Source organism: Syngnathus leptorhynchus, chromosome 2, assembly GCF_054491065.1.
Source record: "Syngnathus leptorhynchus isolate UIUO chromosome 2, UIUO_Slep, whole genome shotgun sequence".
NCBI lineage: Eukaryota > Metazoa > Chordata > Actinopteri > Syngnathiformes > Syngnathidae > Syngnathus > Syngnathus leptorhynchus.
The window spans coordinates 4,928,464-4,940,591 of record NC_141196.1 but is presented as its reverse complement, the minus strand read 5'-3'; the positions used below and the strand labels follow the sequence as shown (position 1 = coordinate 4,940,591).

Sequence of the window (12,128 nt, the reverse complement as noted above, 5' to 3'; positions counted from 1 at the left end):
GTGACAGAATGATTGCAAATTTGATTTTAAAAAGTCAATGATTTACTTTTTTTCTCATTTGGCTTCAATCTCATCGGAGAAAACTGCATTATGGGGTATTGTGTGTAGATTTGAAGGGAATAAGGAGGCTGTAGCGTGCATGTGTGTGTGTGTGTGTGTGTCAACTCTACTATATCTTGCTAACACACACAATAGCACATCAATCACAAGGTAAAAAGGCCCATCAGTGTGAGTGTGTGTAATGACGTCAATCTGCTGAAAGCGGTCCAAGACAAAAAAGAGGCGGGGTGGTTCGTTAGCCGCACCTTTGGGTCGGCACTATGTGAACGTCCGGCGTGCCCGCCGCTACCCCTCCCGCAGGAAATATTTCACCGGGACTATCCGGTCGCCGCGGTGACACTTTACGAGGGGGCGGGACGCAAAGTCCAGGGGTCACCGTGTGGATAAAAAGTGATGATGAAGAAGAACGCGGACCTGTTGGTAACCAACGATTTTTCCCACAAGAACCTGGATGGAGGTGACACGTGCGAGTGAAATGTCCCGAGGTGTGAATCAGAACGCGCGTTTGTCCGGACGAGCCCTTCGATAGGCCGACGACGGGTGAATCTATTTGCGAACGCTCGGTGAGCAGCCCATCAATCATCATAACGTAACATGCATGGTTGTGGAATGAACATTCAAGGCTCAAATTCATCCATAGATGCAAATGCAAATGGATGTTTGTCTAGAAACATCTTGTGATTGGCTAGCGAGGGTGTGCCCCGCCCCCCTCGGAAAGGAAGATGGATGAATGTAATCATGTCCAGGTGACTTCCCATCAAAGGCGAAATCCTGCTTCAACACTTGCAGACTTTCAGATTGTGAGTGTGCGTGAGAGAGAGACTTAGTCACCAAGGCGACCCCAGCGCCAGGCATGCGTGACATCACGCCACCGAATCTCTATAAAAGGCCGTCCGGGACCTCGATCCTCAGACGCGTCCCGGCTGGGAGTTACTTTTTTTTATTTTTACTCCGAGAGGATTTTCTATTGATTAGTTATTGACAACCGACTCGAGATCGGTCGGGATTTGGGGACACGTATCGAAACGAAAACCGGTGGCAGCTTCTGGCCAATCACAGTGCGGCGTTACTGACCTGAATATGGATGCTTCAGCCGTTTCAGTTCTCTCCTGCCTGGTCCTTATCTTCATCTTCACCGCCGAGTCCAAGCCGACACCTCAGAAGCAGGATGTCAAGGTCAGCCCGGTCCGGGTCTTCCATCACCTACCCATAAAGAGTTTTAGTCTTCATGTCATGACTTCATCTTTCAATTATTATGTGGAAAATGATCACTTACAAAGAAATTAATCAATCAATCCAAACTGCATGACAGGCCATGACCGCACTGTTTGGATCGCGGCTCTCTTCTCTCCTCATGGCCACTCCGCTCCCATCCGAGGGCTCTGCGCAAGGCCCGCTGGTCCCCCCAAAACAGGAGGAGGCTGTGGGTGCACGATTACTCGCCGACGTCCTGCGGCGGCACGTCAAGATCAGGCGACGCGGTGGGAAGTGGACGTCGCTCGGAGGACGAGGATGCTTCGGTTTGAAGATGGATCGCATCGGCGCAGTTAGTGGACTGGGATGCTGAACTCTTGACATGCTACCTCTGACCCCTGGCAAAAGCTGCTAGAAGACTGTCTGTGTAACAAGACAAGCATGTGTTAAACATGTGCATTTGTTTGTTGACAAGTTGTTGTTCCGTGACAACATTTTATTTACAAGTGTGTATGCGTATCTGGATTAAAGAAGAGAAAGTTAATTTGTTGTTTGTTCATTTGATTTATCACCAGCTTGTATACACTAGCTTTTGAAAATTATCTTACATGCACACACACACACATCCTTGGCACATCCTCATATGGACTCAAATATTGTGTGAACAGAAGCCTGACATACATTTTTTTTTTTTTTAATTATGCGCTATAGATATTTAACTACACGTTCTAATTTATTAACTATGAGGATTCCAAAAATGATTCCACCAATTGCGAAACCTAACCATCAATTTATAAAAACTAAGCTGATCGGCTAATGGATGGGGTTATCGAGACAAAACACCAGGTGGCGGTGTAAAAACCTAAAACGCGTTAGTGCCGCGAAGAAGCCGTAATACGTCACGTGACGGGCTGGCATCAGTCTGGCTATTGCTAACAGTTAGCATCGGACGCGAGGGGCAGCGGCTCTTTTATCGGCACCAATCCGCGTCGTCGCCCTCTCGTCCCGGTCTCACCCGCAACCATGTCGGCGGTGCAACGAATGAAGGTAGCGAACGAGCGGCACAGCAAAACCATCACGCAGCGGGGACACGTCCAGAAAACCTCGGTTGGTACCCACAGCTAAGCTACACAGCTAACTAGGCTAACTGTCCTTTCATCTCCGTGCTGAAAACGTCATTTATGCTAAGGACTTGCGTCCGCTTCCGAAATGACCGCGAGACTTTTTCCTCTTGCAGCGACCGGTCAATGAAGAAAAGTCACCTGTAGGTCCGTGGCTTCTGGCGCTTTTCGTCTTTGTGGTTTGTGGATCAGGTGAGTTAATTACTCATCACTTAGTCTTCCACTATAACGCGTCGTCGTTTCGTGTGTTGCAGCCATCTTCCAGATCATCCAGAGTATCAGACAGGGCATGTGATGAGCTGTTCCCCGTCCCATGTTGAAAACATACACACTGTTCTTGTTTAGTCATTGTTTAGTTTTTTTTTCATTGTTGATCAAACTGTTTTTTTACACGTACACTCAAAGCATGTGAACCACACGTCTCACGATGCTTTGCTTGATTGATGTTCAAAGCCTGTGTGAATTAAAGGTGATATTTTCTCTACACGTCTCCTTTGTTGATGGCATCATGCAAAACAAGCCAGACTGCCGCCTCTAAATCACAGTTCAGTTCATTAAGACTCACTTGCAGTCATAAATAACAATATTTCAAAAGTCCCGTGTATTATGTATGGATACATGCGTACCAACATGTCAAATAAGAACAGAGATGGACAATTGCCTCCATGCGCCCCCTGCTGGGAACTACATTCATCAGGATGCCGAGCGATGGATTTACGTGGTCAGGCCTCGTCTCTCCAGCTCCCGGTTCTGCTTCAGCTCCTTGATCCTGCGCCAACATGAGTGTCAAATCAGTGGCTTGTCCTATAGTGTGTGTGTGTGTGTGTGTGTGTGTGTGTGTGTGTCTTACCGGTGCCTGCAGCGTCTCAGGAACCTCATGATCTTCCGTGCAGCCTGGTCCTGTTTCTTGGTCAGGAAGGTCCCCCTGGTGGACATAGAAAGCTGATAACACTGGATAGGCCCAGTTGACACACATATGACGGCCTTGGTCCACATGTTTACTTGAGTTTGGGGGTGTGGCCTGTGCAGCCGCCGCCCGGGCCCTGTTTGAGCCTCCCGTACTCCTTGTAGCTGCGGTAGTACTGCTGGATGAGCACGGCCGCACGCCGGCTCTGCTGGAAGCGCTTCTGCTCGTAGTACGAGCGAAACTTGGACTGGATCAGGATGGCCGCCTGGGTCATCTTCTTGTAGAGGGCGTACTGGGGAGGCGGGGCCAAAGGAGAAAAGTGTTAGGAGGATAACCTATTTGCTGCCTCAACAGGTGGCGCACAGTAGCATGAATCGCGTAAAGTATTTTCTTCCCAAAATGTGTTGCAGAGGGCTTAACCGGTTTGATTCCCAAACTGGTTACACATGGGAGCATTAGAGGCCAAACTAGTTTGCTGACTAAACGGGTTTCATGTTATAGGAAGTTTCACATGGTTAGGGTTTAAAGGCTTAACCTTTACACACTAAGTCTTTTCTGTCTAAACGGGTTGTTTTATTCTCAATTGTTCAGTTTAAACACCCAGTGTGAAATGAGCTTCTCTCACTTACAAACACACACACAAATAAACACACACTGACATACACATCTACATCTAGTGGTCACCATATTACCTTGAGAGCTATCCATGTTAGCTAGCCAGAGAGGTACAGAGAGACAGTAGGTGTTAGTGAAGATGGAGGACACAAAATAGGACTGAGCAACATAGCCTTCCCAGATTTGTCAGAAACAGTAATATTAGATATTAATTTATTGAGTTAAAAAAATGAAGATCCATTTTTTTTTTTTTAAAAAAGAATCACACACGTACCTGTTTGTATTTACGGTAGCATCTCTGAATGACGGCGGCGGCCATGTCCTGCTGCTCCTTCAACCTGCGACCCTGCACGTATGCCAACAATCACACGGGCAGTGAACAGGGTGCCCTAGAAGCCCCCTACTAGGACAAGCGAGTACCTTGTATCTCCGGAAGGCGTTCTGGATGATCCTGGCAGCCTCATAGAGCTCCCTCTGCTCGCCGTCCGTCAGCGTCAGCAGGGCGAAATCGCGCTCCATCCGACCGTTGGCCGACGCGTTCAGGAACTCGGCCCACGCCGCCGAGGAGGGCGGTCGCAGTCTCTGGAGGGCCAAGGCGCTGAGTGGCGAGGGGGGGCACACCCGCCTACACAGACAGAGACCACGCTTGCAATGCGGACAACTTGTACACTCATTTTCACTTCATGGGGACTTTAAGCTCAACTTTGTGATCAAAGTCTGTGCTGAAGGGGGCTTACCTGGGCAGGGACTGCGTATGGGCGTCAATCGTGTCCAGGTAGGTCGCCAGCCAGGTGTCCTGCACGTCCCGCCTTTCACGGAGCAGCGACTCGGCCCCCCCGGCAAAGTCCTCGTGTTTGATTCGCTCCGGCGTGGCCTCGATGATTTGCTCCGCCAGCGTTGCCATGTCGACCTATTGGGCCACGATAAACACGCGTGTTGCCGTGGCAATAGACGGTTGTGCGTCTCGTGGCAGTACTACCACCTCTTCGTCGTCCTCGCCCTCATTCTCCACGTTGTCGCTGTAGCTCAGAAACTGCTCTGCCAGGTTGGCTGGCAGGCCGGGGGACGCGGGGCCCTCGCTCGTACACCCGGAGAGGGTCAAAGCTGCAAGTGGCAGACCAGTGAAGAGTCAGTGAACACTCACCACTTCTCTTACTCGTGAGTCTTTCTTTCTAGTCATTTGCTATATGTATAAGAATTCTGAAAGTATGTATATTACATATATGTATATCATAAAGTCAAAAACACAATCAGCTATTTAGAAAGTAGCAACTGGTATGCTTATAGAGTGCTAAACTTAGCGCCTCCCTGACAGAGTTATATCTTCAACAGACTTTCATGACCAAATCCACATTAGACAGTGCTTTGGCACCATCTTGTGGCCTTTCAGGAGAGCACAGAAAATGGGAAATGAATAGTGGGTATAAATGAGCATTCACTCTGGTGTAGACTCATTCATTGAATGTTACCTGCGTGCGGCTCCTCCACAGGCAAGGAGGACGATGAGGATGAAGATGGGGATAAGGGAGACGAAGGCGAGGTGTCCATGGGGGCCGCCGAACATTGAGAAGGGGACGAAGGGAGGCTGCTGGAGGAGCTGAGGCCTGCAGGGGCGAGGCAGAGCCGAAAGCGTTAAGAGGCAAAGAGCGGCAGCTTTCATTGTGACGGCGTGTGTCACCTGTGTCCGGGCTGGTGGAGGCAGGCGAGGCGGCGGCGTGCATGTGCAGCTCCTCCAGAGCGGCGGCCAGACCCGTGTGCCCTCGCGAGTGGGCCACGGCCAGCGGGAGGCGGCCCAGCGAGTCCGGGATGCCGAGAGCCACGGCGCTCCAGCCGTACAGGAGCTCGGCCGCTCTCCGATGGCCCAGAGCGCACGCCCACATCTGAAACGCAAGTAACCACGGCAACATGCCGTTTTGACAGGGAGTCTGAGCCGGCAGGCGGAGAGAACGGAGCGGTTCGTACCAGCGGCGTGCAGGAGAAGTGGTCCACGTTGAGAGGGTCAACTTCCTGTTCCAGGTCCAAACTATCGCCGTGTACACGCCTGCAAAACACAAAGATTTTTTTAAAATGATTTGATTGAAGAACTGATGAAACATATAGATGTAAAACTAGGAAGGGATTTTTTTTACCTCCAGGTGATGAGCGTGTGTATCAGGTGCGTGTAACCCTGCGCGGCAGCCAGATGGAGCAGCGTCATCCCGCGGTGACGCGGCAAATGCTGAAGCCGCTCCTCGTCACCTCCGCTCCACCGCACCCCTCTCATCATCCTCTCGCACACGCCGATGATCCTCCTCTCGAACCATTGGGACGACTGAGACACAAACGTAGTTAAGACGACGACGCGGTCACGACTCTGGCTCGGGCCTGCTCACCTGCTCGCGATCCTCGGGTGCGTGAGGAGGAGGTGGCACGGCGGCCGCCATTTGGTTGCCATGTTGTTGCCGCTGCTGTTGATGTTGTTGTCGTTGCGCGACGTCGCGGGCCGCCATGGCCGCCATCCTGCGCTCCATCTGCTCAAGGCGCTCCAGGATGGACACCCTGAATTGATTGTCTGAAGGACAGGGGAGAGAAAAAAAAAAAAAAAAAAAAAAACCTCAGCTCTCACTATATTAGAATAAAACTGATACAATGACATTATCATTGTATGGGGAGGAATGCATTTCAGTAAAACTCAAAATTTGTGTTAAAAATGAAAAACACTTTTGAAACTAACAGAAAGACTTCATTAAAATATTCCAGAAGATATAATGAATAAAGACTGCTGGATTTTGAAAACATATGGACACCCTTTATGGCTTAAGAAACTCCAATTGGATACAAACATATGTAAACGTTGGGGCTTGCTAATTGTTGAACTTGAGTCATTTAATAATTGTATCATTATTATAGACTATTTCTAAAATGTGGATCTATATTAATAATGGATAACACACCGTCCAATGAGAGCCAGTCGAGCTGTGAGCTGGGCAGCGAGCTGGCATTCCTAGCGCGGTATTCAAACAGAACCGAGGATGACACGGAGCCCCCGGACTCGACGACCCGAAGACACACCAGACCGGCCTCGTGGGCTGCGGCGAGGAAACCAAGTGATCCAGTTAGACTTGGTGTGTTTGCAGGCATGCGAGTGTGTGTGTGTGTGTGTGTGTGTGTGTGTACCAGGGCAGTAGCAGCGCAGCACGCCAGGCTGGATTAGTGAAGCCGGGACTGCGCTTTGATCAAACACGCACGAGTATCGACCCGTCTGCTCGCTCCACGGTCCTGTGATCAATACTTTCACCCCACCCTACACAATGCACACACAGTGGTATTAATGTTGATTTGCAAACATTTGGCATTTTGGAAAACAATATATGTGCTTAGACCAATTTTTTTTTTTACTAAAGCAAAACCTGAGCAGGAATTAAATGAGAACTTCTACTTTGACCATTTTTTTTCCTCTGTGCTTCTATTTAAAGTACTTTTGCCACCTTGTGCACAACTACATCAGGAGGTGGTGACTACGGGTTACCTCGGGATACGACCACTCCGGTGAGAAGTCTGTGATGGAAGCGAGCGGCGAGGTAGACGGCAGCGGCTGAGGAAAGGGCAGGAAGGAGGTGGAGGGGGAAGGCTGAGGGGGCACCATGTAGCGAATCCCGGCAGAGAAGACGGCCGGCCCGGGGGCCGCCTCGACGGGGGCGGAGGGAGCCGGCGCCGACTCGGGATTGGTCTCCACCGTGATGAGGTCAGAGATGAGGTCCGGAAACTGGCTGTCGAAGGAGATTTCGAGCTCCTCCGCTTCCTGCTGCGTGTCCATGGGAGGGGGGTCGGCATCGGGGGGTGGGCTGTCGACCTGTTTCGCATGCGACGCCGGGGTGGATGTTTCCATGGTGACGTTTTGGGTGGTGGGGGAGACGGGGGGCGCGGGCAGGTGACCGTAAGGCTGCTCCTGTGATGCCACGCCACTTCCTGCCATTGATGATTGGCTGGGCTGCGCCACACAGACACGTCATGATGATTATGCAAAATGGACTCAAATTTGTACTCAGGGGAGGTGAAATAAAATCTTTTTTTTGTTTATCCCACACAAAAAAGTTTTTTGTTTTGCCTCTGACCGTGACATGTTTTGCTTGAGCCAAATGACTAAAAAGTCCAATTGGTCCTCACCTGCAGCAGGTTTGACGGATGCGCTAAAATGGGAGCGTCACGTCCCGGCTCCTTCTCCTCGCGGGTACCTCCCACCGTCTCCGCCGGTACCCCCACAGCTCCCAACTCCAGACAGAGCGGTAGGAGGGGCGGCGCCACCGAGGAAGTGGGCGACAAGAGGAAGGAGGGCGGGAGAGAGGACGCGTCCTTCCTGTCCGTCTCGCAGGAGGACGACGAGAGCGACGACGGTGGGGAGATGGACGAGGGCGGGGTGGACGTGGGGGAGAGCGCCAGAGAGGACGGGGAGAGCGGCGATGAGGAGGAGCAGATGATGGGAGGAAGGGGCCCGCCGTACGTCTGGCCTTGCTTGGGGGAATTCAGAAAGGAGTCGGGGTCAAAAGCGGGCGGGAGGAACGGCGGGGGGAGAGCGGGTGAGGAGAAGGATAAGGGAGGGGAGGCGGAAGAGGAGGGAGTGAGGAGCAGGCCTCCTATGACGGGAGAGGGAAGGAGGGTGAGGGAGAGGGTGTGGTGCACAGGAGCGGGTAGGGAGGGGGGTGTGGGGGAGGGCGGGCAGGGCGAGGGAGGCTTGGCATGGGGATGGAGGGGGGGCGAGAGAAGTAACTGGCTGGAGCGGGTGAGCGCCAAGCTCTCCTTGGGGGCATCGTCCCCACTGCCCCCGGTGATGGCGGCAGTGGTCGCCATGACGATGACGGCGTCGTGCGGCAGCGCCACGGTGGTCAGTGGGGGGGATGTGACCGAGCTGTAAAAACACAGTTTGGGATTCAGCATTCATTTGAATTAGGATTTGAGTGTTTAATATCGTTTGGGATTCAGCATTCATTTGAATTTGGATTGGAGTGTTTAATTTTCAAATTCTGTTCAATTTCCATTAAAACGGTTTACCAATTACCAGTAGAAACCACATAAGAGCAAGGATGCACAACATGAATCCAGTTAGCTAATTTAAGGGCGTGCATTAAATTCAACTCATACGGCAACATTTCATTTTAGGCTCACTTACGTGGAAGTGGGGCCGGGAGAGGAGGCGGGGCTTCCCTGAGCCTGGAGCTGGGGCAGTTTGGCGTCACCCCCGCCGCCCCCGAGCTCCCCAGTCTCTGAGGAGAGCGGCGAGGATGACGATGGGGGCAATTTGGGAGAGATGATCCGGTGCTTGGTGCTATTGCAGCTGTGGGGAATGTTTCCTCCTGAGACACACACACCCACACCCACCCACCCACACACCCACCCACCCACCCACCCACCCACCCACACACACACACACACACACACACACACACACACACACACACACACACACACACACACACACACACACACACACACACACACACACACACACACACACACACACACACACACACACACACACACACACACACACACACACAGGATATTCAAGTAATTGTGTCAACAACACATTTGCCACTTGTCCAAATCTAAACCACGGAATGATTTGTTTAAACAGGTGTCTGCAAACTTTTGTTTTATTGATGTGATTAATGAATAAATACATTCCAATTCACAATTTTCATATGAATAAATAAACCGTCTAAATTAAGGCAACAACTATAACAGGACTCGATGGATGAACTAAATGTCTAGGCGGGGGGGGGGGGGGGGGGGGGGGGGGAGTTACCCTGGCTGCCGTTGCAGAGGCACGCGTGTGTGCGCGGCTGCGGTTTGGTTCTCTGGCGCTCCAGGATGAGCTGCACCAGATCCTCGATGCTGAAATCAGCACTCCCGCTGGTGCACTTGATGCTGTGAACTAAAAGACACCTGCGCACTCATACACCGGATTGACGTGTGCGCGTACGTGTAGACTCGTGCGAGAGCGTCTTACACATGGGCTTGAGCTGACCGAGCAAGTCGTCATGGCTCCATTTCACGCTGTCGTGGCGACTGGTCACAGCGCACAGTAGCGGACTGCATTTGCCCGAATCCTCCAAGGAGGGCACATTCAGGTAATGGACCAGCACAATGTCTGGATTCTTTTCAAATACAAAGGTCACAATAAAGGGAGGGAAAGATGGCGCTCATGTGGGTTTCTGTCCGTGTATTTACCTGCAGCAGCCAGTAGCAACGCCGGTGGAATGTTGGCACAATGGCGGAATGGACGTAGTTACCGTAGAGACACTGCAAGCGACGTGCTCCAGTGAGACAACGATAATCGTGAGTGAGTTTCCCGGGAGGGGCTGCTCACCTCCATGCCCTGCACCTTCAGCTTCACGTGGTCCTCTCTGGTGTCCTTCCCATCCTTGCGTTTCTTCCAACAGTAGCCATCCTTCCTGTACTTGACCTTCTTCCGGTTGTAGAGGATGATGCTGCCATTTTTTGGCCTGAAAAAGTGCACAGTGAGCAGAGGCCACCGTCTTTGTGTGTGTTTGTGGGTGTATACCTGGTTTTTAGGGTGCAGGAGAGCCACTCGTCATGCTTATCGAAGCTTACCAGATAAGACGCAATCTCCTGCACACATACGCAAAGGCTTTGGCATGGAAACTACATCAGCCGCATTCCAGAACTTGACTTAATTACAATTATTTTGATAATAATTAAATCACAACTATTCAGTCATTTATTTATTTGGTACAAAACAAAACGTGTTAAACGTGTACAAAAAAAAAAAAGACTCATTTCTTTGAAACGATAAATTCCTTCGGACCAAACTCAATTTATAAAATCAGTTATTTTAAAATAAAAAGGGTGCAAATGTATACATTAAAAAATACGTTTTCCTTGTATATACAGTATAAATAATCATAAGATAAGTTTTTAAAAATAATATAAAGTTGTCTATTGAATTTTTATATTATGTTTTAAATAATGATTAAAGCTGATTAAGTCAAGTCCCCACTGAAGGAGAGCAAACAGCCATCCCACATCCAACTAACACAACAGTCCATCTCACAAGTCAAATATTCGTTTGTGCTTGTTAATTTGAACTGACCTCATTAGTGTTCCATCTCAGACGCTCGTTGGGCAGACAGGAAGAGCGAGGGAGACATTCCAGCAGCTTGTTCCTCTGTGCTTTACTCTCTGACACACACACAAAATCCATCAGAGCTTGATCTTCCCCATGTCCAGGGTTACCATGGCAACAGAGCTGACACCGACCAGAATGACCCGTGGAAACCATCTCCTTGCTGCTCATGGCGACGAGCCCATGCAGGGTGGTCTCACACGACGCACAGCCACCTACACTGACCCACTACACACATACAAACACGCAGGCTGAACTCACAGCGGACAACTATGGGAAAACACAGTTCCTTGTTGCTTAGCAACCACCGTAAAAGGGAGCACTTGCTTGTGGAGGCCCGAATCAGACTCTGGCACTCGCCGAGCTCCTTGCTCCACTTCTGGTGTATCTCTGCCGGCTACAAGCTGTGCCACTCTCGGAGGCTAACTTTTGCTTTGCTTGTTAAAACTATTGAAATAAGTGTTGCCGCTTACATAACACGCTCAATTAAAAACAACAGCTTTTGATCCCTGACAAAGTGGTCAAGTGGGAATATTTACCTTTCGCCGTTCGGATAGCCCAGCTGTGCTAGCCATGCTAAAAGCACCGATTTGACGCCGGCGGAAAAAGCTCAGTGGGATTTTACCTCCGAGTGTAGCTGCGCTAGCTGACGCTAAAGCTGGGGACGCGTCGCAACAATTGCAGTTCAACACAAACACCTCCACAAACTACTTTACCTTCCGCCTTCTGCCCGGTAGCCATCTTCCTTTCCTCTGACGTCTTTACGCCGATACCGTAATGTCTCGTAGAGTGATTTTACCGTAATGCCGCCAGAATAGGTGTAAAGGTACTGGAACTGGCTTTGAATGGAGAAGCCAAAGATTGCATTTGATTTGATAAGAAAACCCGCACTTTAAAGTATTACAATTTGCTAAAGGAACCATAACGCGAATATATATAGATTGCGGAGGTAGCAAATCCAGGTCAAGAAAAAAAAACAAAAAAAACGGCCAGTTTGGCTTTAGCCACAGATGATCTCCTCTAAAAGAAACATCTGCGGATAAAGCCAAACTGTGACTGTTTTGTATTTCTTTCTGGCGTTAGATTTACCACCTTTGACACAATGTAA

General features: G+C 50.2%; 3 protein-coding genes across 6 annotated transcripts; 2 read left to right on the top strand and 1 right to left on the bottom strand.

Annotated features, from left to right (window-relative positions):
• Positions 1-1,140: 1,140 nt before the first annotated feature.
• LOC147060275 (C-type natriuretic peptide 2-like) lies at positions 1,141-1,627 on the top strand. Its single transcript, XM_085906141.1, has 2 exons — positions 1,141-1,236; positions 1,373-1,627. Exons 1-2 carry the CDS (start codon positions 1,141-1,143, stop codon positions 1,625-1,627), a joined length of 351 nt encoding a protein of 116 aa, XP_085762267.1.
• A 513-nt stretch (positions 1,628-2,140) lies between these two features.
• On the top strand, positions 2,141-2,857 carry LOC147060274 (stress-associated endoplasmic reticulum protein 1). Its single transcript, XM_085905484.1, has 3 exons — positions 2,141-2,361; positions 2,492-2,567; positions 2,630-2,857. Exons 1-3 carry the CDS (start codon positions 2,278-2,280, stop codon positions 2,668-2,670), a joined length of 201 nt encoding a protein of 66 aa, XP_085761610.1. The 5' UTR covers positions 2,141-2,277; the 3' UTR covers positions 2,671-2,857.
• On the bottom strand, positions 2,710-11,903 carry camta2 (calmodulin binding transcription activator 2). Of its 4 annotated transcripts, none has more exons than XM_085905482.1 (26): positions 11,737-11,890; positions 11,155-11,248; positions 10,988-11,076; positions 10,439-10,506; positions 10,244-10,379; positions 10,105-10,176; positions 9,884-10,031; positions 9,680-9,808; positions 9,044-9,227; positions 8,044-8,782; positions 7,406-7,867; positions 7,054-7,180; positions 6,831-6,965; positions 6,270-6,448; positions 6,027-6,208; positions 5,860-5,938; positions 5,576-5,777; positions 5,367-5,501; positions 4,880-5,001; positions 4,635-4,807; positions 4,318-4,522; positions 4,172-4,243; positions 3,975-3,995; positions 3,378-3,574; positions 3,226-3,300; positions 2,710-3,144 (listed from the first exon to the last, which is right to left on the bottom strand). In XM_085905482.1, exons 2-26 carry the CDS (start codon positions 11,189-11,191, stop codon positions 3,090-3,092), a joined length of 4,023 nt encoding a protein of 1,340 aa, XP_085761608.1. In that variant the 5' UTR covers positions 11,192-11,248; positions 11,737-11,890; the 3' UTR covers positions 2,710-3,089. The 4 variants fall into 4 exon arrangements, with proteins under 4 accessions (XP_085761608.1, XP_085761606.1, XP_085761609.1 ...); XM_085905480.1 differs by lacking the exon at positions 11,737-11,890 and adding an exon at positions 11,560-11,730; XM_085905483.1 differs by lacking the exon at positions 11,155-11,248 and having other exon boundaries at positions 11,737-11,903.
• Between the last annotated feature and the right edge of the window lie 225 nt (positions 11,904-12,128).

Coding starts and splice junctions, on each gene's coding strand:
- LOC147060275 (XM_085906141.1), top strand. CDS start 1,141: ATGGATGCTTCAGCCGTTTCAGTTCTCTCCTGCCTGGTCCTTATCTTC. Junction 1,237..1,372: donor CTCAGAAGCAGGATGTCAAG/GTCAGCCCGGTC, acceptor ACTGCATGACAG/GCCATGACCGCACTGTTTGG.
- camta2 (XM_085905480.1), bottom strand. CDS start 11,595: ATGGCTAGCACAGCTGGGCTATCCGAACGGCGAAAG. Junction 6,449..6,830: donor CGACTGGCTCTCATTGGACG/GTGTGTTATCCA, acceptor CCTGTCCTTCAG/ACAATCAATTCAGGGTGTCC. Junction 4,523..4,634: donor CATACGCAGTCCCTGCCCAG/GTAAGCCCCCTT, acceptor CTGTCTGTGTAG/GCGGGTGTGCCCCCCCTCGC.
- LOC147060274 (XM_085905484.1), top strand. CDS start 2,278: ATGTCGGCGGTGCAACGAATGAAGGTAGCGAACGAGCGGCACAGCAAA. Junction 2,362..2,491: donor GACACGTCCAGAAAACCTCG/GTTGGTACCCAC, acceptor TTCCTCTTGCAG/CGACCGGTCAATGAAGAAAA. Junction 2,568..2,629: donor CTTTGTGGTTTGTGGATCAG/GTGAGTTAATTA, acceptor CGTGTGTTGCAG/CCATCTTCCAGATCATCCAG.